The 26650-nt window shown below is 55.0% G+C and overlaps 3 protein-coding genes and 1 long non-coding RNA gene across 6 annotated transcripts in view; 2 read left to right on the top strand and 2 right to left on the bottom strand.

Moving 5' to 3' along the window:
* PITPNM2 (phosphatidylinositol transfer protein, membrane-associated 2) overlaps positions 1-7576 on the top strand; it is a 76052-nt gene extending 68476 nt beyond the window's left edge. The window contains exons 13-24 of the mRNA XM_008587785.1: positions 651-892; positions 1345-1523; positions 3252-3413; positions 3975-4048; positions 4144-4536; positions 4932-5048; positions 5377-5493; positions 5600-5748; positions 5838-5987; positions 6457-6640; positions 6719-6847; positions 6930-7576. Of these exons, the coding sequence (XP_008586007.1) occupies positions 651-892; positions 1345-1523; positions 3252-3413; positions 3975-4048; positions 4144-4536; positions 4932-5048; positions 5377-5493; positions 5600-5748; positions 5838-5987; positions 6457-6640; positions 6719-6847; positions 6930-7253 (2220 nt within the window). The 3' untranslated portion in view covers positions 7254-7576. The remainder of the gene's footprint in view (positions 1-650; positions 893-1344; positions 1524-3251; positions 3414-3974; positions 4049-4143; positions 4537-4931; positions 5049-5376; positions 5494-5599; positions 5749-5837; positions 5988-6456; positions 6641-6718; positions 6848-6929) is intronic.
* Positions 7577-7843: 267 nt separating this feature from the next.
* On the top strand, positions 7844-9971 carry LOC103603291. Its single transcript, XR_551598.1, has 2 exons — positions 7844-7874; positions 8008-9971. It is a non-coding gene; the product is annotated as an uncharacterized LOC103603291 (long non-coding RNA).
* ARL6IP4 (ADP-ribosylation factor-like 6 interacting protein 4) lies at positions 9969-13297 on the bottom strand. 3 transcript variants are annotated; one of them, XM_008587782.1, is made up of 6 exons: positions 13237-13297; positions 12399-12569; positions 11664-11948; positions 11464-11581; positions 10967-11036; positions 9969-10842 (listed from the first exon to the last, which is right to left on the bottom strand). In XM_008587782.1, the coding sequence occupies exons 2-6, from the start codon at positions 12556-12558 to the stop codon at positions 10786-10788; spliced, it is 690 nt and encodes a 229-aa protein (XP_008586004.1). In that variant the 5' UTR covers positions 12559-12569; positions 13237-13297; the 3' UTR covers positions 9969-10785. The 3 variants fall into 3 exon arrangements, with proteins under 3 accessions (XP_008586004.1, XP_008586006.1, XP_008586005.1); XM_008587784.1 differs by lacking the exon at positions 13237-13297 and adding an exon at positions 13155-13176; XM_008587783.1 differs by lacking the exon at positions 13237-13297 and adding an exon at positions 12772-12845.
* A 727-nt stretch (positions 13298-14024) lies between these two features.
* Positions 14025-18960, bottom strand: OGFOD2 (2-oxoglutarate and iron-dependent oxygenase domain containing 2). The gene is made up of 7 exons (XM_008587781.1): positions 18829-18960; positions 18347-18403; positions 17454-17567; positions 17257-17356; positions 15592-15719; positions 15099-15356; positions 14025-15026 (listed from the first exon to the last, which is right to left on the bottom strand). Exons 1-7 carry the CDS (start codon positions 18958-18960, stop codon positions 14763-14765), a joined length of 1053 nt encoding a protein of 350 aa, XP_008586003.1. The 3' UTR covers positions 14025-14762.
* Positions 18961-26650: the final 7690 nt, after the last annotated feature.

Genomic DNA, 26650 nt, shown 5'->3' with positions numbered 1-26650 from the left:
GTCCCCATGGTCCAGGAGCCCCCCTCCAGGCAGGAGTGGGCACTGGCTGGAGCTGAGGAAGCCCAGCTCTGGCTGAGTACTTGGAAAAAGCACCCAAAGGCACAGGTTTATGCTGAGCCCCGAAGGAGCTTTGCTCAGCATCCTGCTTCCCCTAACTCCCCCCCAAAATGATGGGAAGGGCAGTGGCTTCCAGCACAGGTGCCCAGAGGTGGCAGGGCAGGTGCATGGGGGCAGGTGGACAGCTGCAGCGTGGCTGAGCCTGGGAGTGTGCCTGGCTTCAGGGGCCACTGCCCAGGGTTCACACTTTGGACAGTGGGGTCTGGTCCTGGGAGGAGTGATGGGCGGACCCTCTCCACTTTCCAGCAGGGAGGGAGGACCCACGGTCCTTCTGCAGAAGAGTGGCAAATGGCCTGGGGGGGAGAGTGCCAAGGTCCAGGTGGCCAGCCTAGGCCAGGAATGAAGGCGGTTAGGACTTGGCGAGTGGGCTGGGGGACAGCAGGGTCAGGGCTTTCCACTCTGGCTTGGGTGAGAGGCGGCAGGGCAGCAGCTGGCTGGGCCTGGAGTCAGGAGGGAGGAGGCAGCTTCCAAGACACTGAAGAAGGGGTCAGGCCAACAGCCACCAGCAGTGAGCCTCCATGGGGCCATTCCAGGACACTGACCTCCTGTCCCCTGGCATCCTGGTGAATACTGCACACTGCTCCAGTGACAGCAGTGGTGGTGGCAGTGGTGGAGGCTCCAGCCTGGAGAGCAGTCGGCACCTGAGCCGCAGCAACATCGACATCCCCCGCAGCAATGGCACTGAGGATCCCAAAAGGCATCTGCCCCGCAAGAGGAGTGACTCGTCCACCTACGAGCTGGACACCATCCAGCAGCACCAGGCTTTCCTGTCCAGGTTGGTGGCGTGGGAGGCACAGGCTGTGAGGCCCCTGTCGGGTGAGAAAAGAGACTCCACGAGGGAGGGGCAGCCCCAAGCAGTTGAGGAACCAGGGGGGCTCTTTCACGTCCCCACCTGCCAATCACCACCTTGAGGTCCCAGGAGCTCTGCCAGGTGCTCCCCCAGCCTGGGTCCTGGGATCCTGGAAGAAAGTGGTTTATTGGGTACCACTGCCTCGGACACACGAATGCCCATCTTGAGGGAGCAGGGTATCCCAAGGGTGGGAGTGGGATATGGCAGAACTGACCAGGGCAGTGCTAGGCAGCAGCACCCACAAGACAGCGCAGGGTCAAGTCTCATTTGGTCTTGATGACCCCTGAGGGGCTATCAGACCCAGCCTGTCCTTCATGAGGCTGAGAGAAGGCTGGCCCTGAGAAGGGCCATGTGTGACCTTGTCCCTCCCATCATAGCCTCCATGCCAGTGTGCTGCGGAATGAGCCCAACACCCGCCGCTCAAGCAGCTCCACCATGCTGGATGGCGCGGGGGGCCTGGGCAAGTTTGACTTTGAGATCACCGACCTCTTCCTCTTTGGGTGCCCGCTGGGGCTGGTCCTGGCCTTAAGGAAAACCGTCCTCCCAGCCCTGGATGGTGAGAGCCCAGCAGGGGGGTTGGGGTGCAATGAGCGGGGCAGGAAGTCTCCATGGACCCCTGTCACAAGGCCATGGCCACGTCCTGGGCCCCTCCAGCGTCAGCCTCCTTTCTGCCCTCCCCTCCAGGCCCCTTGCCCTCCTCTGCTTCTGCTTAGGCAGCTTAGTCACTGGCCCAGCCTTTGACACCTGCTGTTTCATTTCATCTGCAAGGCGCCCCTGGAAGCAGAGGGCCATTCCACAGATGGGGAAGCTGAGGTCCAGGGCAGCAAGACACCACCCCAGGGTCAGGTGGGGACACACCCAGTCTCCTGAGTCCAAGATCCTCACACAGGGGAGACATGCAAGGTCAGGCACCCCCCCCAAAGCCTCTTGGTGCAGTTGCCTCCCAGCCCTGGAGGGGCCACAGCCACACTTCTCAGTCTGCACAGAAGGGAGGAGGGATGACAGCTGAGCATCCCATCAGAGTAGTGGTCCCTGCCCTGCACCCCCTACCCTGGGATCAACCAGGGCGGGTCCAGGTAGCCACACAGTCCTCACCATAGCTGTGCAGGACCTACCATTACAGAGGAGGAACCTGGGCTCAGAGAGGTTTAGACACTTGCCAAGAGCAAGTGAGTGGCAGTGCTTGGTTAAAAATGCAGATCCCCATGCTTAGCACCTCACGCTCCTTCCCTTCCACTAGCTTGTCACTTCAGCACTGTCAGGAAGGGGAATCTGTAGCTTTGAAGGGGCCCAACAGCCAAGCAGCTCAGCTGGTACAGATGGGTGCAGCCCTGTTGGGCAGTACGACCTACCCAAACGATCCCACGCACTGTCACCTCCACCCTCTGCACAGTCCGACAGAGACCCTCTCGCAAGTGCACAAAGACTTAGGGACAGTGATGTTGTTGTCAGTGATGATGTTATGGTGACGTTATCTGAAATCGTGAAAAACTAGAACCCAGTTAAACAGCCATCCATGGGAAGGGGGCTGGGTTAATAAATGCTGGAGCAAACATGCAACGGAATTCCCTGCCTCCGTTAAAAAGGAGGCGGAGCTCTGCGTGCTGCGCAAAAAACTCCAACGTGTTTTGTGTTAAGTGGGAGAGAAAAGGCAAAGTTAACAAGTACAGCGTAACTCCTATCCACTGTGTTTTTAGAAGTGGGACACATATTACGAAGTTTACACTTAAGCTCTCACAGCCACGTGATCTTCCCGATGACCAGTGGCTGAAATGGCAACTCCCTTTCCCAGAGGAGGAAGCGCTTCAGCAGGGGGTCTGGGCAGGGAGGGAGCCTTCCACCATTTACTCTTCTCTACTTAAAACTATTCTGTCCGGCTCGGGAGAGTGCGGCGCTGGGAGTGCAGCAGCGCTCCCGCTGCGGGTTTGGATCCTATATAGAGGTGGCCGGTCTGGCTGAAAAGCACTGTCCCCTCAGGAGGACTCTGGAGAGAGGGGCCTTCAGACGGCCCCATGGCCTCCCTCGCAGTGGGAAGCAGAGGCCAGGGTCACCCCCTCTCCATCCCCCTGTGCTGGGGACAGGATTCTCTCTGGCCACAGTCAGAGCAGCCCGGCCAGGGCTGAGGCTGATGTAGGCGCTCCCAGCAGCTGTGTCCTTCTGTGAGGAGGGCCCTGGACCGCCCCTGGCCTCGCTGTCTTCTCAGTGTCCTTCCTGGCCCATGGTGGACATGGCAGTGTGGTGGCCACAGCATGGCTGAGCTGTTCCTGTTGTTCTTGCTCCTCAGAAGCCCCCAAGTCGCTCAGCCACACCCCCAGCATCAGGCGCCTGTCCCTGCTCGCCCTGCCCCCCCCAACCCTCACAAGCCCCGGCCCCCGCCCTTGGGTCAGGCAGGCAAGGCCCTGCCTGGAAAGTGCCTCCTGCCTCCCTGGCCTGGACATCGGAGAAGGTACTGGGCATTGCCACGCCCTCCACCCACGCGCTCTCTCCTCTAACCTGGGTCACACGCCTCTGCCAAGCACATCACACCTCTCACCATCAGGCCCTCCCACCTGGACCCACACTGAGGCTAACAGGGAGCCGGAGGCTTGGGCTGGGAGGACTCAGATACCTGGTGGGGGGTAGTGGTTGGAGTTGGCAGGGGGGCCAGAGGACCCCACAGAGCTGGAGTGAGGCCGGGTGAGGGCCAGGGAAGCTCCATGAGGTCCCCTGTCAGGCTGAGGGGCAGATCCCAGGGGAGCCTGGACCTATAAAACAGGCACCATTGCTGGGCAGCTCCCACATGCAGCCACCGGCAAGGCATTGTACAAGCCTCATCTCTGATTAGGGAGGGCACCCAGCCCCAAGTCAGAGTTGAGACTCACCCAGGACCATGCAGCTGGAAGGCCCTAGGCCTCACCACTGCCCTGCTGCATCTGGGGCTTGTGGGGTGGCTCAAGGGCTGAGGAGGGCCGCAGGCCTTGCCTGGGGGTTCAGGAATTGTAACCCCCCGCTGTGACACCTTTCACAGCCTTGAACCTGGGGGAAGACAGATGGGACAATGAGGGCAGCAGTGGGGTCCGGGCCCAGGAATCATCAGAATCAGTGACAGGACCAGGGACAGCTAGTCCTGCCTCCAAACTCAGGCTTCTCCCCCTACCCCCGAGACCACCCCCATCCCCCCATTACGCTCCTTGCAGAGAGTGAATTCAGCACTGCGGTGCTCCCTGCCACAGGGCCTCTGGCTGCTGGGAGCTGTCCTGGCATCTTCTGCCTGCTCATCTGCTTCCCTCTGTCACCGCCTGGGAGAAGACTCACCTGGCTGCAGCTGGAGGGAGGGTCTAGTCTGGGCTGAGCCAAGCTTGGCTCAGGGGGACCAGGTGGCCCTCTGGGAGCCCTTCGAGGTTACCCAGCCAGCCCAGTCATGGCCCCTCCTCCTGGTAGTTGCTGCAAAGTGGTGGGGCCAGAAGCGGATTGACTACGCCCTGTACTGCCCTGACGCTCTCACAGCCTTCCCCACGGTGGCCCTGCCCCACCTGTTCCATGCCAGCTACTGGGAGTCAACGGACGTGGTCTCCTTCCTGCTGAGACAGGTACCCCTGGGGTCCTGCACTGCCCAGGCACACATCGGCCTCACAGGGGGCCCCAAGTGACAGTGCTGATGACATGGCCCCATTAGATGAGGGGATGGTGGAGGGCCCCTCCCTCTCCCCATCTGACCACAGAGCAAGCAGGATGGAGGAACACTTGTGCTGGAATGTGTTAAGACTTTTGGGGATTGTGGGGATGGAGTGAATGTATTTGCCCATTTGTGGGACAGACAGGAATTGTGCGGGCCAGAGAGCAGACTGGAGAGGATTGAGTAGTGTCCCCCCAAAAGCCTCACGGGTTCCTATTGCTGCCTCTTGGGGCCTCTGGGCTCTTCCTTCCAGAACAAGAAGCCCCAGGCTTGACCCTGCCCCGTGGCCTCCTCTGTTCCCCCAACCAGGTCATGAGGCATGACAATTCCAGCATCTTGGAGCTGGATGGCAAGGAGGTGTCAGTGTTCACCCCCTCGAAGCCGAGAGAGAAATGGCAGCGCAAGAGGACCCACGTGAAGCTGAGGGTGAGGGGGCCTCTGGGTACCCAGGCCCCAGGGCTGCCGTGCTATTTTATCTCCACAAGAAGCCCCCATGTTACAAATGAGAGACTGAGTCACTGAGAAGCGTGCTGTCTTGTTTAATCCTCAGTCTGTGAGGTTGGAGCTATCAGCCTATTTGCAGACAAGCACAGTGAGGCTTCCTAATTTCCCCAAAGCTGAGCTGGACTGGAGCATGGGCTGCTGGACTGCAAGCCCATGCTCCCCCTCAGTCTCATGGGAGCTTGAGCTGAGCCCAGGAGACCCCAGACACCTTCCATCCCCCACCCTGACCCAGCCTCACTCCTCTCCCCAGAATGTGACAGCCAACCACCGGATCAATGATGCAGTAGCCAACGAAGACGGCCCACAGGTTCTGACGGGCCGGTTCATGTATGGGCCCTTGGACATGGTCACCCTGACTGGGGAGAAGGTGAGGACACAGAGGGACCTCAGGAGCTCCCTGGATCCCTCTGGCCAGGGTGGAGGGGTAGGGAGACCCCAGGCGCAGCCAGCTGGTGACCTGCCTGGGCTCCCAGGTGGACGTGCACATCATGATGCAGCCGCCCTCGGGGGAGTGGCTGTACCTGGACACGCTGGTGACCAACAGCAGTGGGCGCGTCTCCTATACCATCCCCGAGACGCACCGCCTGGGGGTGGGCGTCTACCCTATCAAGATGGTGGTCAGGTATGCGCCTATGCTGGGGAGGGCAGGCGGGTGACCTCTGGGGGGCAAGGAGGGGCTCTGGTGCTTCTGACCACTGCCCCGCCTGCCAGGGGGGACCACACGTTTGCCGACAGCTACATCACCGTGCTGCCTAAGGGCACGGAGTTTGTGGTCTTCAGTATCGATGGCTCCTTTGCCGCTAGCGTGTCCATCATGGGCAGCGACCCCAAGGTGCGGGCCGGGGCAGTGGATGTGGTGCGGTAAGTGGCCCCAAGGAGCATGATGGGATGGTAAGGAGGTGGGCGGGCTCAGGGCCAGAAGCTCCTGCAGGCCATGTGAGGGAGGACCCAGGGTGCCACCACAGGGGACACTGGCATGGCCCCTGGGGAGACACACTAGCTATGTGACCTTGAGCAAGTTGTTTGGCTGCTGGATATTGATCTCCAATTCCCTCATTGGCAAAGTGAGGCTGGTAAGACCAGTCAGAGCTCTGCAGAGGGTGTCCGGGAGGATTATGTGGCTCCCTCATGACAGCCCTGCCAGCCTGGTGTGAGTACCCTGTAGTTTGCTGCTGCCACCATCATTGTCGTTGTCATCATTATCACTTGAACCCGATCAGGGGTGCATTTTTCAGTGGCCCAAGCGGGCACTGGCTGGGCAGGAGACAGGAAGGCCCAGGAGGGAGGAAGGGACAGCCGTGGAACACACAGGCCCACCCCTCACCTGCAGGCACTGGCAGGACCTGGGCTACCTCATCATCTACGTGACAGGCCGGCCCGACATGCAGAAGCAGCGGGTGGTGGCATGGCTGGCCCAGCACAACTTCCCCCACGGAGTGGTGTCCTTCTGCGACGGCCTGGTGCATGACCCGCTGCGGCACAAGGCCAACTTCCTGAAGCTACTCATCTCTGAGGTGGGTCCTGGGAGGAAGGGAGAGGGGATGAGGTGGGGGAAGAGGGCCACGCCTGTGCCACACTGGTCTCACCCACAGTTGCACTTGCGTGTGCACGCGGCCTACGGCTCCACCAAGGACGTGGCGGTCTACAGCTCCATCAGCCTGTCACCCATGCAGATCTACATTGTGGGCCGGCCCACCAAGAAGCTGCAACAGCAATGCCAGGTGAGTGGGCACACAGGGGTGGGCATAGGTGGGCACTCCAGTGCCCAGTCTGTGACCACCGGCCACCTCTCTGCTCCTGTAGTTCATCACAGATGGCTACGCAGCCCACCTGGCCCAGCTCAAGTACAACCACCGGGCAAGGCCAGCCCGCAACACGGCCACCCGCATGGCGCTGCGCAAGGGCAGCTTTGGCCTGCCCAGCCAGGGTGACTTCCTGCGCTCCCGGAACCACCTGCTCCGCACCATCTCGGCCCAGCCCAGTGGGCCCAGCCACCGGCACGAGAGGACACAGAGCCAGGCAGACGGCGAGCAGCGTGGCCAGCGCAGCATGAGCATGGCGGCTGGCTGCTGGGGCCGCACCATGACTGGCCGGCTCGAGCCAGGCGGAGCCACGGGCCCCAAGTAGGGCACCGCTGGGGAGGCACTGCAGTCTCCATGGTGCTAGGCCAGGTGGCAGCCCCGCCAGGAGCCCTGGCCTGGGCACACGCAGTTGGCTGGGACAAGCACAGATGCGGCCCTGGGAGCTTGTCCTAAGTCCCTGTGGAGGACACAGGATGTACCACATAGTCCTCCCAGCCCCGCCTCATGTCCTAGAATCTGAGGGGTCCAGCTCATCGTGGAAGCTGGCAGGACCACCAGCCCCAGTATGACAGAGGGACCAGGACTCCCCACTTAGACTGGCCTGGGAGGTGCCCCTGGAAAATCTGTGCTGCATTGACCTCCCAGCACCTGATGCCAGGTGTGGTCCAAGCCGGTGGCCCAACCTGCCAACTCCCATTCCCTCCCCTTGGGTAGCAGCTTGTTAACTCGAGTTACTCAACTTTTCAACCTCACTGGTTTTGCACTGATTTCTGAGAGAGCGGAGACCCACTTCCATCTCCTATGGCTACAGACTCGTTGACATGCATGAAAATTCAATATTTGCTGATACAGAACCTGTTACCACACAGAAAGCTCCAGGGCAGCAGATCCTTACGCAAGCAGGAGAGAAAGGCCATATCTTCATTTCTGCAGCCCCGCCAGGCCTGCCAGCGCCATGGGAGCCCCAGACCCCGGCCCACCATCTGCCTGCCCCACCTGGAGCCCAGTCCGGCCACAGGTCTGGTATCATTTCCGGCCCTGGACAGCCCAGGTGCAAGGCCCATGAACCCCAGCGCCAGTCCAGCGCCATGGGAGCCCCAGACCCCGGCCCACCATCTGCCTGCCCCACCTGGAGCCCAGTCTGGCCACAGGTCTGGTATCATTTCCGGCCCTGGACAGCCCAGGTGCAAGGCCCATGAACCCCAGCACCAGCTCCCAAGTTGCCCCGTCTCAGGCCACGGGGCCCGCACAAGCCTGGCCTCTTCACTCCTTGCAGCCATCGGTCAAGGCCGCGCTGCGGCCCTCCTGCCCTGCTGCCCTCCCTGCATTTCTACGCCTTTCTACTTCTCAATCTGATTTCTATGAGGTTTTTTTAAATGAGCAATCCTTGGCTGCTTCCTTTTCTTAACTCTTTCAATACCAAGCGCAGCCCCTCCACATGGAAAACACCCAGCACTGTGACGGAGTCCAGCCTGGTCTGAGTCCTGTGGGCCCTACCCCTGCCCACTCAGCAGGGCGTGGGCTCCCTGCCTCACCTGACCCCCACTAATTCCACGGGGTTTCTACTCGGGGGTGGGTGGGGCACACTCTTAGGTTTTTTTAATGCCAATTCCGTTTCGATGCCGAATCTAAGAAGCCACCACTCGCTTCGTTAGCTCAAGAGCAGGCAGCCCCAACTTCATTTCTCACCTAAACAAGGACCAGGCTGTCCTGCACGCCGGGTCTGAGCATCAGCCCTCTCTCCCCAGCGCCGAGCATGAGCTCGGCTCCTCCACCCTCCCTGAGGTGGGAGCGCCTGCCTGGCCCCAGCCAGCTGTCCAGTGACAAGGCTCTGTTCCCGAAAAGATGCTGCTGACCCGGATCTGTCCTCAGGCCACGTGGGCTGGGCTGGGAGGTGCAGATCGTTGTTAACTTTTTCCTGTGTGTAGATATGTACAGCCAAAGGGTCATGTAAATGTTCTGCAAAAGCGGGCCTATACAGAGTGAAAGCTATTTATTTTGTGCAGAGAAAAATGTCTGGAGGGATGGAACCTTCAGGGTTTATTCATATTTAAGATGTAGCTTTGTGTTGTTGTTGCAGACGTTATGTATAAAGCAACAACTCTTTTATGGACCAAGTTTTCATGTAACTGTTGCAATGGAAGTGCAATATCTGATCCCCTCTGCTCCCCAGCGGGAAGTCACTCGGCCCGACAATCACAGCCCCAGCCAGGGGCCCCTGTGGCCAGTGCCTCCTCCTCTGTCGTCCCACCTCACCCTGTCTTGCCTACCGCCTTGGTGACCAGCCACCTGGAGAAGCACCTGGAAGAGTCTCAGGCCCGCCTGCAATAAAGGCCAGGAGGCCTCCTAGCCTGGGAGGCCCTGCAGGCAGTGGGCCCAGCCTCTCCATAGGGGACAGCTCCCCCACGGCTCCGCGCCGCCAGCCATTCCAAGGACAACAGCAATAGTCCCCTGGGCCCTTCCTGTGGCCCTTAGCCATAGATAGTGAGATGGGCAGCCCCCTCCCCACTGAAGTCTCTTCTGTATCCAGGTCTGCTTCTCCCTTCCTTCAGATAGATTCCTTTTGGCACATTCTTCTCTTGAAGAAGCACCAGTTTTTCAGAAACTGAGAGGGCAAAATCCTTTAAAAATACCAAAAATGTTTACAGCGTTGGGTGCTGAGCTGCAGGGCTCAGGCCTGACCAGTCGTAACCAAAGGGTGAGGCAGGCCACACTGACTGCCACCCGCACCCCAGGCCTGTTGGAATAGAAGCCTTAGTCCCTCCCCACCCCAGCCCCCCAGCTCCAGATCCCACCACCTGCCTTCTCTTTGATTTCTAAAGAGGGATTCTGCAGAGACCTCCGCCCCCTCCCCAGCTCAGTCTGAGCTGCCTGCCCACCCGTCACAGTCTTCATATCCCATCTGTCCTGTGCCGTCTGTCTCTCTGGGCCATGTGTGAGCAGTGTCCTGACCACCCCCTGCTGTCCTGCCATCATTGGCCTGAGTGTGCTCTGTATACAGCGTCCTCGTCTGTTACACCAATTAAAAAAGCAGGAAGGCTTCCTTCTGGGTCTCTTTACTGCACCGGCAACCATGGGGTATGGGGTACAGGGTGGGACAGGGGATGGGAGGGCATGGCCAGCCCCTGTGGTGGGGCGAGGCCATCCTTCCCAGGCAAAGATATCAGCTACACTTACAGTAACACCAACAGGCCAAGCCCTCTTCCACCTCCTCCCAGATCTGAACTCAGTGAATCCTCATGCAGTCCAGTGGGGCGGGGGCTCTCTGCCTCTCTGCTTTACAGAGGGGAACACAGCTAGTAGGCCAGAGCCAAAATGCCCACCCAGACCACTGGGCCCCACACTGCCATGGTCTGTGGAATAAACATGGCCAGGGAAGCAGGCTCCCTCCAAGCCCGAGTGAATCAAATTGAAGAGCCAGGGCTCTGGGTTTGGGATTCAGCTAGGGGTGGGTGTCGGTGTCAGGGTCATGTCCAGGCGGGCTGACCTGAGGCTGGGCAGGGCAGAGGTGGGTGCGGTGGCCTATGCTACCACTAGGGGACACTCCAAGTCTCTTCAAAAGCCCCTGGAGCCCATGTTTATCCCTGGAAATTGTGTTGCACCCTCCCTCCCCCTCAGCACAAAAGCAACAGCACAGAGAAAGTCTACAACTAGGGCACATTTACTATGTGGGAAGCTGTGCTCTTCCAGATGGGGGTGCTGAGTAGGTAGGCCAGGGACCATCCTCCACCCTGGGCACCTGACAGGCAGCAGGACTGGCATAGCAGAAAAGGCAATGGCACTGATCAGGCTGCTGCCGTCCACCCTGCAGCCTCCAGGCCACCTGCACTGTCCACGGACCTTGACCAGCTGGGGCCTCAGGGCAGCAGGCCGGCTCGCATCTGGAAGGCCAAGCCGTCCCCTCGGGTGGCTTGCTGAGGAAGAAAGCACACAGGAGAAGGGGGACATCAGAAACAGAGCTGGGATAATAATCAAAAATTTTTTTTAATTTTAAAAAAACAGCTGGGGGCAGACTATGGGCAAAAGGGCAACACCAACCTTATTGATCTCTCTGTGTCGTTCTTTGGTTACGATTTCCTCCAAGATCTCACCGTCTCCTTTAATGAGCCTGGGGGGTGGAAAGGTGTCCATTCAGAAAGGAATAGGCTGAGCCCCTAATGCCAGAGCAACAGAACTGAAACCATCCAGCAGAGAAGTCCCAGGGCTGAGGCCCCCAGCACCTTGAATGAGCAGAGCCTACCGACTCTCACCCTCTCCCCTGCCCTTGGGACAGGGACGAAGGTGGTGAAGTAAGCTCTGCCTTGCCAGCCTCCAACAGCAGCCCTTTGAAGAGCCTACTCCAGGCCCTTCTGGCCCCATAAACTGCTTACTCCAGACAATGAAGAAGAATGAAATGTCACATCACAAATGTGTTTTTTCTACTTGGCCTATTTAGAGAAGAAATAGCCACTCCTCCTCCTCCTAAGACTGCACATCTTGGGCCAACCCTGCCAAACATAGCAGTGTGGGGCCAGGTTGCACCAAGCACTCCCCACCTGGTGCGGCCCGTCTCGGGGTCCACCACCTTGCGGATGACGCTCTGCCGGGCATCCCACTCCTCCTTGGTCATGGGCTTCATAGCTTGGATGCGGGACTTCTGCTCATCTGTCAGGACTGGAAGGGAAGATAGGAGGAGGTGGTGACCAGGCCTCAGGGAGGGACCCCGCCCCCTCCTGTAAGCAGGGAAGCACAGTACCTGGGCCATCCTCCTCCTCCCCAGCTGATCTGTGCCACTGGTCAAGGGAGGGGCCCGGTAGAGCCTCCGCCTGCTGCACTTCTGCCTTCTCCTTGCTTTTCTTCCTCAGTTTCTTTTTCCTTTTCTTCTTCTTCTTCCTCTTCTTGTCCTTGTGCTTCCCCCGCTTCTTCCGGCCATCACTGGAGGAAGTGGAGGAGGACGAGGAGGAAGAAGAGCTAGAAGAACTGGAAGAAGAGGAGGAGGAGCTGGATCGTGGTCTCCTCCGGGCCTTGTGCTTGCTTCTCTCTGTGATGCAGGGAGAAGGTGAGGCTGGAAGGCTAGGAGGGGGAAAGTAAACCTGCGCCCCCTTGCTCTGGCCAGGGGTAAGCTCAGGCCACCTACAGGGTAAGCCCCTCCTGGCAGGTCTCCAGGGAGGGCTTCCCAAAACACAGATCAGCACTCTCTCTGCAGGAGCACTTTCCCGGCTCCATGAGGTCACTGTCTGCACAGAAGCAGGGCGGCCAGGCCCGACCTCAGGTCCAGGTGCATAAAAGTCATGATGAAACACTTCCTTCAATCCACACTCAATGGGCAGGGCCCTTCTCCTCCTCTTTTAGGGTCTTTCACTCCAGACTTCTACGCCTCTGACTACGTTCACTGATTTCCCCACAGCCAGTCCCAGAAAGCCGACCCAGCTGCCTGAAGCTTTCTCCAATGAAATTGCCGCACTCCTTTCCCAGTCCCTGTGGTCCTCACCCTCTGCCCCGGAGGTACTGCTGGCCTTGCGACCTTGGGATCCAGAGGCCGAGCAGCTCCTCGAGGCGTCCTTCCTGCTCTTCTTCCTTCTCTTCTCCGACCCTCGCCCCCGGGACCGGCTGCGACTCTTTGAGCGCTTGCGAGAGCCAACGTGAGCCATAGCGCCGCGGGCTGGAAATGGGGAGAGAGGCGCTTAATCCGAGGCACCCCTTTGGCCGGCGCACAGAGTGGGCCCCAAGGGCGGCTCTACTGGCGTCCAGAGCCCACTGCCGCACCGGGGAACCGCGCGACCTTCTCCCACCCTCACCCGGGGACCTTGCACTAAGGCCCGTTTAAGGGCACGCCCCCGCCTGGACGCTGCACGGCTGCGCACCCGGCTCGACACCCCCGGGAACTGGCCGCGGTCCTCAACAGCGAGGAGCGCGTGGACTCCTTTACCGCGCTCTCCTTCCCTCCACCGAGAGCCAACGTGAGCCATAGCGCCGCGGGCTGGAAATGGGGAGAGAGGCGCTTAATCCGAGGCACCCCTTTGGCCGGCGCACAGAGTGGGCCCCAAGGGCGGCTCTACTGGCGTCCAGAGCCCACTGCCGCACCGGGGAACCGCGCGACCTTCTCCCACCCTCACCCGGGGACCTTGCACTAAGGCCCGTTTAAGGGCACGCCCCCGCCTGGACGCTGCACGGCTGCGCACCCGGCTCGACACCCCCGGGAACTGGCCGCGGTCCTCAACAGCGAGGAGCGCGTGGACTCCTTTACCGCGCTCTCCTTCCCTCCACCCCCGCGCCCTCCGCGCCCTCGCCGTCTTGAGAAGGGTCTCCGGGGCCGCTCCGTGCCCAACCTTCAACCACCCATTGGGCGAGACAGGCTCCGCACCACGCCCTGGCGTGAGGAAGTGGCGGCGAGGTGGCTTCCGGCCCGGGGCGGTGCGCCGGCAGGCCTTCCGGCTGGGAAGCGAGGAGCTGCTGCCTTTAGTTCTGAAGCCTCAAGTTCCGCCTCTGGCTCGCACACCTCCCGCAGAGGCGAGCTGGGGATCCAGGCTCCCGCCTTCAGGCGGGTGGGAGGCCGTGCCCAGAGGCCTAGGAGGCTATGCCGCGCTCTCCAGCCTGGAGTCAGTACCCGAGCCCTCACCCATCTTTGCCGCAGCTGCGCCCTCTTCCAAGACTGTCCTTCCCAAGTGCCTGTCTCCCTGAGGCCCAGGGAAGGCGACCCTCCTGCATGCCACTCTCCTACCTGGCTTGTCTGCAGACCTGTCCACTCCATCAGCCTGTGAGCTCCAGGCTGAGACGTCCTGGTCTTTCCGACTCCCCACCCAGTAATGCACAGGTTGTGAACTCGAGTGTCCATAAAGGGACAGAGAAATCATAACAATGAATGAGGGAGTTGGACCACAGGCCTGTATGGTGTGCAGCTGAAACTGCTCCAGCTGATTTCTGCAGTATGGAAATGGGGCCTGGTGTTTCCACATCTTCACACCTTTCCAGGGAAGCTAGAACTCAAGATTTCAATATGGAAATGCCCTGGTTTTCAAATGTATAACCCAAACAAAACACGGCTGTGCACCTCATCCAATCTTGGGGCCACCAAGTTGCAAACTCTTTATAACAACGACAGCAGCAAACACAGAAGGCTGTTATAAAGCACTTTATAAATGTTAACTCACTTGTTTCTCACAACAGCTCTTGGAGGTAGGCACTTTCCAGACGAGGAAACTAAGGCACAGAGGTTAAGTTTCTAATTCACAACTACACAGTTTAAGAAGCAGAACCAGAATTTGAACCCAGTCTGGCTCCAGTCCCTGATCTTAGCGCGTCTGCAATAAGCCAACACCCATCTAGAAGACACTAGTGGCCCACCCAAATCCCCCAGCAGCGGTGTCCAATGCTGACAATTCACACCTATACTCTTCTCTGGAAGCTTCCCTTGGTCACTGGGGGACACCCTGCCCTGGAGATAGATGTCGGGAAGTTAGTTACTCACCCCTCTCTGTCGCCCTGCCCCACCCAACCCACAGCCACTAACTGCTGCTGGGGGCAAATTGTGGTAGATTCATGCTCCAGATTCTCCATGGGGTCAGGCAGAGGCTGGACTTCATCTGAAACCACATCTTTACCCAGCTGCTCCCCAAGCCCTCTCCTGCTCCTTCACTCTCCTCCTGAGGATACTCCCTCCGGGAATGCCATATCAGGCTCTGCTTCCAACAAACCTGAATTAAGCCAGCCTGTCTGCGGAAAGAATAACCCAGAAGCTGGCATGTCCTTTTGAACCAAGAATCACTGTGGACTGCAGTTTATTTCTGCCCCTCCCCATCGAAGGTGGCAGAATCCTCATCTGCCGTGCCACCTCCCACACTGGGCCAACCCAGGCTCAAGTCAGTGCACACACATCCACCATGGTGGGCTCCTCTCGGGTGAAGCCATCACCATAGCCCTCGTCATCCACCAGGTCAGGCTTCCGGCAGCACATGGGGCAGAGTTGGTTACGCACAGCAGAGGCCCGGAGCCAGACGACGAGGTTCCAGCGCTCACCGGTTCCCAGGGGCCGGGCCCCGTGCAGCTGGCCACCCCGGTGCAGGATGCCGCAGCCCACCACATGCTCCACTTCCAGGGGCTCCGTCAGGGATGCAGGTGCCTGCAGGTGGCAGATCTCAGCTCTGGGCACTCATGGCTTCCCAGGCCTGGCCCCACACTCACCTGCACTCACCTGGAAGAGGCCTCCGAAGTAGAGGGCACCCCCAGTGAAGGTCTTGCCCAGGGCCACGTTGAGGGTGAGCTCAGCGTTATCATAGTGGCAGCCCAGCTCACGGTCCTGGCCCAGCGCATATTTGACCACAAAGGCACGGTGACTATCCAGACAGCCCCCACCACAGTCTGGGTACAGCAGGGCCATCAGTGGTTGCAGAAATCGTTCCCGCAGGGGCGTCACCAGCGGCTCATCCAGGCCTAGCTCATGTAGCAGCACCTGGGAGGGGAATCCCTGGGCTCAGCAGGGAAACCAGTGAGGCCTCACCCTGCATCCCTAGGGGTCCCTTGTTAAGGACGCTGCTGAGTGCTTTGCAAACATCAACTTGTTTAACTTCACAGTAATCCCAGCATGATCTTATCTTACAGATGAGGACAGCAACTCATCTGCAGCACCTCAGAGCCAGCTCCCTGACTGAGCCACCCCACTCCTCATGCCCACCGGGCTCACCCACCCCATAGTTGTTCATGGTGTTGGGCCTTCCCTTGGGCATGTCTGACTGCTCAAAGTGCTCCAGCTCCTCCAGCAGGGCCTGGCAGAATGGTGCTGTGAACACAGGCACCCGGTAGATGCGCTTCTCCTCTGTGGAGGGAAGGACAGTCTGTTGGCCAGGGGCTCTGGTGTGTGGTTGGACAGGCCTGGGTTTAAATCTTCTCATGAGCTATGGGAGCCTGGGCATGCCTTTTCACTTCCCCCTGCCTCAGTTTCCTCATCTGAACAATGGGGATAATGAGGGCCCTCACCTCTCAGGGCTGCTGTGATGATTAAATGACATAATGTGGATGAAGCAGGGGAGGGCGATTCTCATGCCCCTCACTCATCCCACAGCCTCTCACCTTGACTCCACAGATGCCCACAGGTCTGGCCTCCAGAGCTTAGATGTGGGTCCTGTGGCCCAGAGAGGGGAAAGGACTAGCCCAGGCCAACGACAGAGCCAAGCCAGGACCATGAAGCAAACTGCAGGCTCTCTCTGTCCCTCCTTCCCCTGAAGAGCTACCAAAGTCTGCATCCCAACTCAGAAGTGTCTCTTGGAGCCTCTGTTTCCCACCCGGGAAGGCCAAGAGGGGCTGCTCATTCTAGCTGGGCCCTGGGGGGAGAAGCCAGGCTGAGAACGGAAACATAAACTTCTTGGCAGATGCACCAATGCCCAGAGGTGCCCTCAGCACGTGGCCAACTTGAAGCCCAGCCCTAACCCCACCCAAATAGCCTCAGCACAATCTCAACTGCTGGGGAGTAGAAGACAATGGGGAGGGTATCCCCCAGGCTAGTTGGGGGGTTTCGTTCCACCCATGCTCCCCAACAGATCACAGGCTCTATAAGACAAGCAAATTTTACACCTGTCTCCTGACAGTAACCCCCAACCTGGGATAACAATGAGAAAAGAAAACACTTGCTAAACACTTACTATGTGCCAGGCCCTGTGCCAAGCCCTCTGCATATATTCATTCACTAAATCATTGCAATACCTTAAAAGACAGGGACTACTCTTGCTCCTGCTTTGCAGTTGAGGAAACTGAGGCAGAGAGTTTAAACAACATGCAAGGGCTCCTTGGCCGTGACTTCCTGCTGGGTTTAGCCACTAGGTGACCCCAGCAGGAAATCCAAGGGCAGGAGGAGAAGGGGGTGTTTCCTGCCTCGCCTCCTCTGGGCTTGGTGTGGCTGTGTGCCTCTGCTCAGAACCACAGCGGCTGTCCAACAGCTCTGCGCCTACAGCTCCAGAACTTGGCAGGTTCAAGAAACTTCACTCTCTCTACTCCTTCAGGTCTAGGGCTGGTGATGGCTCCCTCCTGTTGCTAGCCCTGGGGGGGGCTTTGCCATCCCTTGCTCATCCCCTAACCCTGTCCACACCTCCTCAATTGTCCCTTCATTAAGCTCTTTCATCAGTCGTGTTTAAGTGTGCCACCTGTCCCACTCTTGATACCAATACACCTATTGCTGGATAAGTGAGTGAATAAGTGAATACAGATGCCCTGCTCCTGGCAGGTTGGTCCCACTGGCTCTTCCAGGTCTTGGTGGTTTGGAGGCAGAGATGATAGGTGGAAGGACCCCAGTCTCCCATGCCCAGGTAGCACAGGCTGCCGCCCCCTAGTCCTGCTAGGCCATGGGGCCAAGACCTCACCTGATACTGTCTCTAGCCGCTGGAGAAGGCCCTCGAGGTCTGCACCTGGGAATGTGCTGTACTCAGCTGCAGCCAGAAACTTGGGAGCCAAAGCTTCATCCTGGGGCAAAACATGCCAGCTGTGAGGCAGGCAGCCCCCAGGCCTGGAAGCCACCTCCTCCTTCCAGTAATCCACCCTCAAACTCCCTGCCTAGTACCTGCAGTGAGTTGTAGATGTCAGGCTTCAGAGGGTGGTAGGAGCTCACGATGAGAGCTTTCCTGGCAGCCGACTCCTGCCCCAGCCGCTGCCGCCGCTCCACCTCCTGCTCAAGCTGGGGTGGTACAGGGCTTGGTTACCAGATGGGGCCTCCCATCCTCCCAAGGCCATTGTACAGACAAAGAAACTGAGGCCCTGGAAGGCCAGAGCAGGGCCCAGGCTGGAAGCCCAGTCTCCCTACACTCCTGAATCTATCAGGGTTGATTGCAAGGGCCAAGCTGTCAGCTGAAGGTGACTTCTTCGAAGAAGAGGCCCACTCTGCTTTGGGCTGCTCCAGCCTGAGCCTGGCTGGGATGAGAGCCCCTGGATGCACCTTAAACAGCTAGGCCCACTCAGGGAGGGGAATAGAGTCATGGTCAAGTCTTGTGTTCCAGAGGCTGCAGAGGGCTCTCTTTAGAATCTTCCCACCAGTAACCCCAAGGAGGGAGAGGAGCAGCAGCAGCCCTGGCACCAGCCTAAGGGGGAAGTGGGGAGCTGTGAAAATCCCAGGGGCCTGGCAGCCCTGGTGGTATCTCAACTCCATCTGCTGTGAATCTTGGGCAAGTGACCCCCCTCTTTGAGCCTGTTTCTCATCCCAAAATGGGGGATGACGGCTGTGCCTGTCTCATGAGCTGTTAAGGAGGGCATGACAACTTGATATTTCTCCTTTGTCTCTCTTTCTCCTGCCAGGACCCAAGTGCGGGGGAGAGTGGGAATGGGAAGGGGGAAAGGTGGGCCTGAGGATCCTACAGGGATCAGAGATTGGCAAGCCTGAGGCTGAGACCCCCCTGAAACTGCTGACACAAATCTAAGGCGGAAGGGCTAGGCTGGGTGTGCAGGGGTAGGGGGTGTTACCTCTGCTAACAGCTGCCGGAAGTCTTGGGTGTTGACACAGCCGCGGCTGCGCAGGATCTGGGAGTAGAAAGACCAGTGAGCATGCCTGTACGACCTTGGGCAAGCCCCTTAACGTCTCTGGCCCTCAGTTTCCCCTCCTTAAAATGGAGACGAGAACCTCGACCTCACAGGATCACTGAAAGGATGAACTGCGAGAGCCTCGTTAAGCACAGAGCAGGGTCCCAGCTGCCCTCACGCTGACACAGCACTCTGGGCCGGGCCCTGCCCTTGCGCACCCTACATCTATGTTCGTTCATTCATTTCTCACAACCTCACTAAGTAGATATTCCCCTTTAAGGCAAGAAAACTGAGGCACGGAGAGCATCCCTTTTCGTATCCGAGCACGAGGTGCGCGCCGTGGGCAGAGCAAACCTCGGGGACAAAGGTGCCTCGTGCTTCGCCCCTCTGCCAACTTCTCCGGAGAGCCGAGAGAGGCCACTCACCGGGCCGTAGTCTCGGCGCAGCTGCTGCTCGCCCCGGAAGCGCACGTGCAGCCCGTAACGCGCCACGTACAGGTTCTCGGAGCAGAAGCAGGCACAGCGGCAGAAGCGCCGCGGGGCCCCAGCCGTCGCCATGGTGAAGCGCCGTGCAGCCCTGCCGGCTTCCGTAGGGGCACTTCCGGATACTCCCCCAGCCCAGGGAGGTGGGGCACCCGCGGCCAAGGGGACGTTCTCATTTCCCAAGTGCAGAAGGGAACGAAGACTCTCCTCACCAGACAACGGTCTGCGGGAGGGAAAAGATGGTCCCGGGCCGTGGCGGGGCCGGCGGCCTCCTCGTTCTGCCTCATGATTTCCCCACCCACGAGGCGGGGAATAATGGCCTCGCCTTACAGATAGGTGAACTGAGTCACACCTTCACAAGACGTGGAGAGGTAGAGACTCAGAACTCCAAGGCCTTTTACTTAAACGCTGCCCTCTCTTCTGCTCGGAGCTTTGGGAGAACCAGCCGGCTCCACGAGGAAAACTGAGGACAGTCAGAGGAGCACTGAGGTCCGACCTCGTTCCCGTCAGCCGCTATCAACCATCCAGTTCTCTGCGTCTGAATCTGGATTTAGCGTTTACCCGAGTCCCTGCCCGGCGCTCCCGGGGCCTCCGCCAAGATCTCTTGTGCTTTGCGGCAGATTGCCCCAGCAAGTGTCTCTGCGAAAACGCCCCGTGTGGCGTGACTTCCGGTGGTATTCCCAAAGGATAGGGCGTGGGTGGGGCCGGCGTGGGCGGGGAGATGGGCGTGGTCTGTTAGCGGCCATGCCCTCACGTAGACCAAGTTCAAGTTCAATACAGCTAAGGCGTGAGACCAGTATATTAATAGCTTGTAGGGTGTGCATCCCGACCTCAGGGAGGCCCATCACAGCACACACATACCCAGCCTCGGGGTCCCCATCACTGTCCGCCATGCAGCTCCCGGGCCCAGGTCTGTAAAGACTCTTAAAGAAGCTTGGATGGCAGCCCCATTCCTCAGATAGGAGAACTGAGGCTCTGAGTAGGGGAGGAAGTCGCGTTCCTTGGAATTGACCTCGGACTCCTGCCCTAGAGTTTCCTCCACGGCTCGGCTCACCGTGATGCGGGGATGCGGGTGGGGAGGAAGACTTAGGGCTTCAGACTCTAGCCCTTACCCCAGATAAACAGATGACTGCAACTATCAGCTCTTGTTGACTGAGCCTCCTCTCTACTGTGACCTGCACTGACAGATCCACCACCCACCTTATCTCCTTTCATCCCCACAGCAGCAAACCTTTGAGCTAGGTACTATTATATCACCATATTAGAGATGGGGAAACTGAGGCTTGGAGAAGTAGTGGCCTGGCCCCAAGTCACATCCAGTAAGGAACAAATATGGAGTTTGAATTCAACAATCTGCTGCCCTCTGAGTTCCCCCATTCACCAACACAGGGAGGGGTTCTTTGAGTGGTGGGATTATGTAGGATTTTGAATTTTCTGTTTGTGCTTGTTGGCGTTTTCTCGTCGATTCTGCTAGAGCCCAGCCCAAGCCTCCTGAAACTACTAGGCTTCCCCAAGGAGGAGAATGACCATCAGGGGCCTGAATCCTCCTCAAGGACTCAGCTCCCTAGCCCAGAGCAGCCTGCTCTAAGAAGGTGTTTAAAGTTTTACCAACGTCTTGATTGCCTTGTGATAGTGACAGGCTCTGCTATCCAGGAAAGGAACCATTTCCCCAGCTCGATATTCATTACTCCCCTAACTGCCTTTCTCCCCCAGGAGACCCAGGGCAGGCAGATTCTCCAAACAGCCACACCCACACCCCAACCCCCAGCTCCCCACTTAGATTTCTCCCTTTGCAACAGTTTGCAACATGAGCATGTTCTGCTTATCAGCTTAGACTGGCCCTCCCCAGGGACCTCTCCTCCTTACAGATAGTGTCCCCACCCCTACCCTGCCCCAGCCTGGGCTCAGTAACCAAAGGGAACAGCAGCAAGAAGAATATTTAATAGTGAGTACGGAATCAATGTGTGCTCCCAGCTAGCACTGACATGTGTCTTTGTTGACTGCTTGAAGTATTATTATCCCCATTTTACAGATGAGGAAACAGGCTCAGTGAGGTGCAAGGGCCTGTTTACGGTCATAAACCTAGTGAATGGCAGGACCGGAATTAGAACACTTCAGAATTAGAACATCTTTCTGTCTGATTCCAGAGTGGTATATATATATATGTGTGTGTGTGTATATATGTGTGTGTGTACATATGTATGTATACATGTATATATACGAATTAGAACACTTCAGAATTAGAACATCTTTCTGTCTGATTCCAGAGTGGTATATATATATGTGTGTGTGTGTGTATATGTGTGTGTGTACATATGTATGTATACATGTATATATACCCATACTTTTTAAATTGACGTAGAGCACACGTACAAAAAAAGGGCACAAATCTTAAGTGTACAGTTTGGTGAATTTTCACAAACTGGACACACTCATGTAACCAGCACCCAGATCTAAAATAGAACATTCCATCCCCAGAGAACCTCCATGTCACCTCTCAGTCACTACCCACCTCCCAAGGGTAATCACTACCTTGACTTCTAACAGCAAAGGTTAGTCTTGCCTGTGCTTGAATTTAATATAAATAAAACCATATAGTATGTACTATTTTGTATACAGCTCCTTTCACTCCACATTGCTTTTTTTTCACTTCCTCTCCTCACATTTTAAAAAATTTATTTATTTGTTAATATTATATTTTACATTCTAAGATATTGCAGAGCATTGGGGGAGGGGGCAAGGGGAAGGGGGAGGAAATAGCGTGGGAGGAGGAGGAAGGAGGGGGGCATGGTCGAGGCCTGTGGCACCCCCCCTCATTCTGACAGGGGAGAGCAGGGGGCTTCCAGCAGCTGCTTGGTCTTTGATGCGCTGGGTGCAGATGTCAGGGGAGTGTGGCTGAAGCCCTCGTCCCCCCACTGCTCCGGCTCGGGCACATTATGTTCTTGAGATTCACCTGTGTGGACAGGTGTAGCAGCAAACACTGAGTGAACATTCCACAGTCCATTGACCCCTTCTACAGTTGACAGGCATTTGCACTGTTTCCAGTTTGGGGATTTTATGAATGAAACTACTATGAACTTTTTTTTTTTTAACTGTGGTAAGATATAACATAAAATTTACCATTTTTACTAGTTTTAATGGATTTTATTTTTCAGAGCAGTTTTAGGTTTACGGCAAAATTGAGTGGAAAGTACAGAGGGTTCCCATATACCCCCTGTCCCCTCCAGCACATGCACACAGCCACCCCCCCCATCAACATCCTGCACTAGGGTGGTACATTCATATAGTTGATGAACCTACACTGACGCATCACTAGCATCTGGAATCTGTAGTACAGAGTAATTTTACTGCTCCACCTATCCATTTTTCCTTCCCCACTAACCCTTGGCAAACACTGATCTTTTTACTGTTTCCATAGTTTTGCCTTTTATCAGAACGTCATAGAGTTGGAATCATATAGTATGCAGCCTTTTCAGATTGGCTTTTTTCACTTGATAATATGCACTTAAGTTTCCTCCATGTCTTTTTATAGCTTGATAGCTCTTTTTTTTTTAAGCACCGAATAATATTCCATTGTCTGGATGTACCACAGTTTATTTATCCATTCACCTGCTGAAAGACATCTTGGTTGCTTCCAAGTTTAGGCAATTATGAATAAAGCGTCTACAAACATACATATGCAGGTTTTATGTGGACATAAGTTTTCATCTCCTCTGGGTAAATACCAAGGAGTTTGCTTGCTGGATTGTACGGTAAAAGTATGTTTAGTAAGAAGCTGCCAGACTGTCTTCCAAAGCAGCTTCACCATTTTGCATTCCCACCAGCAATGAATGAGAGTTCCTGTTGCTCCACATCCTTGCAAGTATTTGGTGTTGTTAGAGTTCTGGATTTTGGCCATGCTAATTGATAGGTATGTAGTGATATCTAACTGTTGTTTCATTTTATTTTATTTTATTTTTGTGACCAGTAAGGGGATCACAACCCTTGGTGTGGTGTTGCCTGCACCGTGCTCAGCCAGTGAGCGCACTGGCCATCCCTATATAGGATCCGAACCCGTGGCGGGAGCGTCGCTGCGCTCCCAGCGCCGCACTCACCCGAATGAGCCACGGGGTCGGCCCGCTAACTGTTGTTTTAATTTACATTTCCCTGATGACATATGATATGGAGCATCTTTTCATATGCTTATTTGTCATCTGTATATCTTCTTTGGTGAAGTGTCTGTTAAGGTCTTTGGCCCATTTTTTAATTGAGTTGTTTTCTTATTACTGAGTTTTAAGGGTTTATTGTACATTTTGGATAATAGTCCTTTATCAGATATGTCTTTTGCAAATATTTTCTTCCAGTCTGTGGCTTTTCTTTTCATTTTCTTGACAGTGTCTTTCATGGAACAGAAATTGTGATTTTAATGAAGTCCAGCTTATCAATTATTTATTTCGTGGATCATGCCTTTGGTCGCAGACTATATTTATGTGGGTCTATTTCTGGGCTTTCTATTCAGTTCCATAAATCAATTATCATTTATTTCCATTATCAATTATTTATTTCATGGCTCATGTCTTTGGTCATGGACTATATTTATGTAGGTCTATTTCTCGACTTTCTGTTCTCTTCCATTGATTGAAGTCTATACTTTTGCCAATAGATACTGTCTTGATTACTGTAGCTTTATAGTAAGTCTCGAAGTTAGGAAATGTCAGTGCTTCAAGATCGTTTTGGCTATACTGGGTCTTTTGCTTGTCCATATAAACCTTAGAATCAGTTTGTCAATAACCACAAAATAACTTGCCGGGATTTTGATTGGGATTTCATTGAACCTATAGATCAAGTTGGAAAGAACTGACTTCTTCTCAATACTGAGTCTATCCATGAAAGTAGAATATCTCTCCATTTACTTAGTTCTTTTTTTATTTCTTTCATCAGAGTTTTTTAGCTTTCCTCATATAGATCTTGTACATAGTTTGTTAGATTTACACCTATATATTTCATTTTGGGGCATGCTAATGTAAATTATATTGTGTTTTCAATTTTGTTTATTTATTTTTGGCATCTGGCCAGCACAGGGATTAACTCTGGACCTTGGTGTTATCAGCACCACGCTCTAACCAACTGAGCTAACTGGCCAACCCTGTGTTTTCAATTTTAAATTCCACTTTTCATTGCTGTTCTGTTTCTTTTATTGCTGTATTTACTGCTGTATATCCACTTCATTCTAAGCCTGGATCCCCATTGTGTGGCTGCCAAGTCCTTGGAGATGCTTATTTTTTTATCCATGTCTAGGGAAAGTTGTCTGTACCCCAGAATTCCCAGCAAAAGTCCTCAGCTTTACCTTCCTTGAATTAACTCCTGTAGTTGGAGGAATGTACACAATGTTTCTTTTTATTCATTTTTTATTAAACAACAGCTATTGAGATATATCTCACATATCATACAATTCACCCATTTAAATGGTTTTTATTATATTAACAGAGTTGTGCAACCATCACCACAATCAATTTTTAGAATGTTCCTTACTCCCCAAAAAACTGTACCCATTAGCAGTCATTCACACAATGGTTCTTAGTCCAAGCTTACCTGTGGCTAGGCTGGGGGTGGGGTTGTACCACTCAGCCCACAGGGCTGCTACACAATGGGGGATGAGTGAAAAGGATGTTGTTAGGGTGGCCACAATGTCCACCACACCTGTGCTCCACTCACTTTATCCTCACCTTGCTCCACAATGCTGACAGCCTCTTGCACTGCACCTGATATTGAGACTGTCCTTCCCTACCAAGCTCTCATTTTGAAGAGAAGTCCAGATCTCATATAAAAGGGATGCAGTGGCCAGGATTTAGGAAGCCCATCCTTGGCAAATGGAACAAACTATGCAAAGGCACAGAGGTATGAGAGACTGGAGAACTTGCAAACTCCATACCTGGAAAGCAAGGTTCATGTGCAGAAATGGCATGTGATGAGGCTGACCTGTTTTTGTCAGTTTCACGTTTCTAACAGTTCTTGTTGATATCTTTTGCTATGCTATTAGGTACGTAAAAATTTAGTCACCCTATCTTTCCTAAAAATAATCCTTGTTTTTGTCAGTTTCACGTTTCTAACAGTTCTTGTTGATATCTTTTGCTATGCTATTAGGTAGGTAAAAATTTAGTCACCCTATCTTTCCTAAAAATAATCCTTGTTCCCATTTACCAGAAGTTTATCACATGCCAGGGGCTGCCCTTACAGGCCTTGTCATGTTTCACCTTCACAGCACCCTGATGCAGTCGGTATCCTTATTATCCTATTTCTCTGATGAGGAAACAGGCTCAAGAGGCAAAGTCACCTACCCAAGGTCACACAGCAAAAATGACAGAGCCTGGATGTGGACACAGTTCTGAGTCATCCCAGCTTTGGGGGTAACCCATCCAAGATGCATTCTCTTCAAATACAATTATATACTTGCCTTTGTTTTTGCACAAACAGTAACATGGTTCAACTTAATTCTGTCCCTTGTTTTTACTCAATACATTTAGGAGGTCATTCCATACCTTTATATAACTTTGTGTCTTCTATATATTTTTTTCTTTTTTATTTTTTTCCTGTTGAACAGATGCTCTCTAATTATTCAGTGGGTTCCCTATGGAAGATTATTTAGGTTATTTCCAGAGTTTTGCTCCTATATTAACTATCTTCAAGCTAGTATTTTTTCTCACCTCCACAAGTCGATCTGTAGAAGAAATTCCTACTGGGTCAAAGAAAACAATGTTTTAAATTCTGATTTTTGCATTCTCCTCTGAGGAAGCTGTCCCATGTGAGTGGCAGGGGTTGTTTTCAATTCAGAGAGTACTTTAAGTCTCTGACTGAAGGATGGAGGGATGTGGGAAGATCCTGCCCACTCGCCCACCACTTCCCATGGTCAGGCCACACTGACCCCTCTCTGTTCCTCAATTGGCCAGGCTAGTTCCCACCTGCAAGCCTTTGAACTTACAGTTCCCTTAGCCTAGAATGCTCTTCCCCTGATCTCTCTGTGGCTCACTCCTTCTCACCTTTCACCTTTCTCAGTGAGGCCTTACTAGTAAAGTAGCCCTATGCCACTTTCTATTGCTTCGCCTGGCTTTACTTCCTTTACAGCATTTACCTCTACCTGAATTTAATTTAGGGCATTTTCTTTTTCACACACAGCTGTATTCCTAGCACCTAGTTCCTAGCAGTCACTCAGTATATATTGCAGCCGACCTTCTCCCGGTCCCCCTAACTCTGGTTCTATTTTTCTCCATAAAATGTCTTCCCTTCCAACTCATTTATTGCATGTATTGCCTGACCCCCTCACTAGTGTGTCAGCTCCAGAAGGGAAGAGATATTGTTTTGTTCATCGTTGGATCTCAAATGCTTAGAACGGTGTATGGCACATAGTAGATGCTCCATAAATATTTGTTGAATGAATGAATGAGAAAATGAGTGAAGAATGAGGATCATAACCTCCACCCTCCTGGACTGGCAGATTGTCCCTCCAAGGAAAAAGCCCTGTTAAAGATCGGGCCCCGGCGGCAAGTGAGGCTGTTTCCATCCCCTCAGTATGAGCCTGTGGCCTGCAGGTGAGCCCCGACAGTGGATGGATTGGCCGGCTAGATGGGGGTGGAGTTCAACGCAGGTGACCGGGCAGCTGGCTCTGGCTCGGTTCCCAGGAGGCCCCGCCCCTGCCCCGGGAGCCCCGCCCCGTTCAGGAGACCCCGCCCCTCCCGTCAGCCGGCCTCCCGCCCGCCGGGGTTGGCTCCGACCTTGCCGTAATAACTTC

Source organism: Galeopterus variegatus, unplaced genomic scaffold, assembly GCF_000696425.1.
Source record: "Galeopterus variegatus unplaced genomic scaffold, G_variegatus-3.0.2 Scaffold4539, whole genome shotgun sequence".
In the NCBI taxonomy this organism is placed as follows: Eukaryota; Metazoa; Chordata; class Mammalia; order Dermoptera; family Cynocephalidae; genus Galeopterus; species Galeopterus variegatus.
The sequence above is the reverse complement of the archived record's forward strand: the minus strand, read 5'-3'. Positions and strand labels throughout refer to the sequence as shown.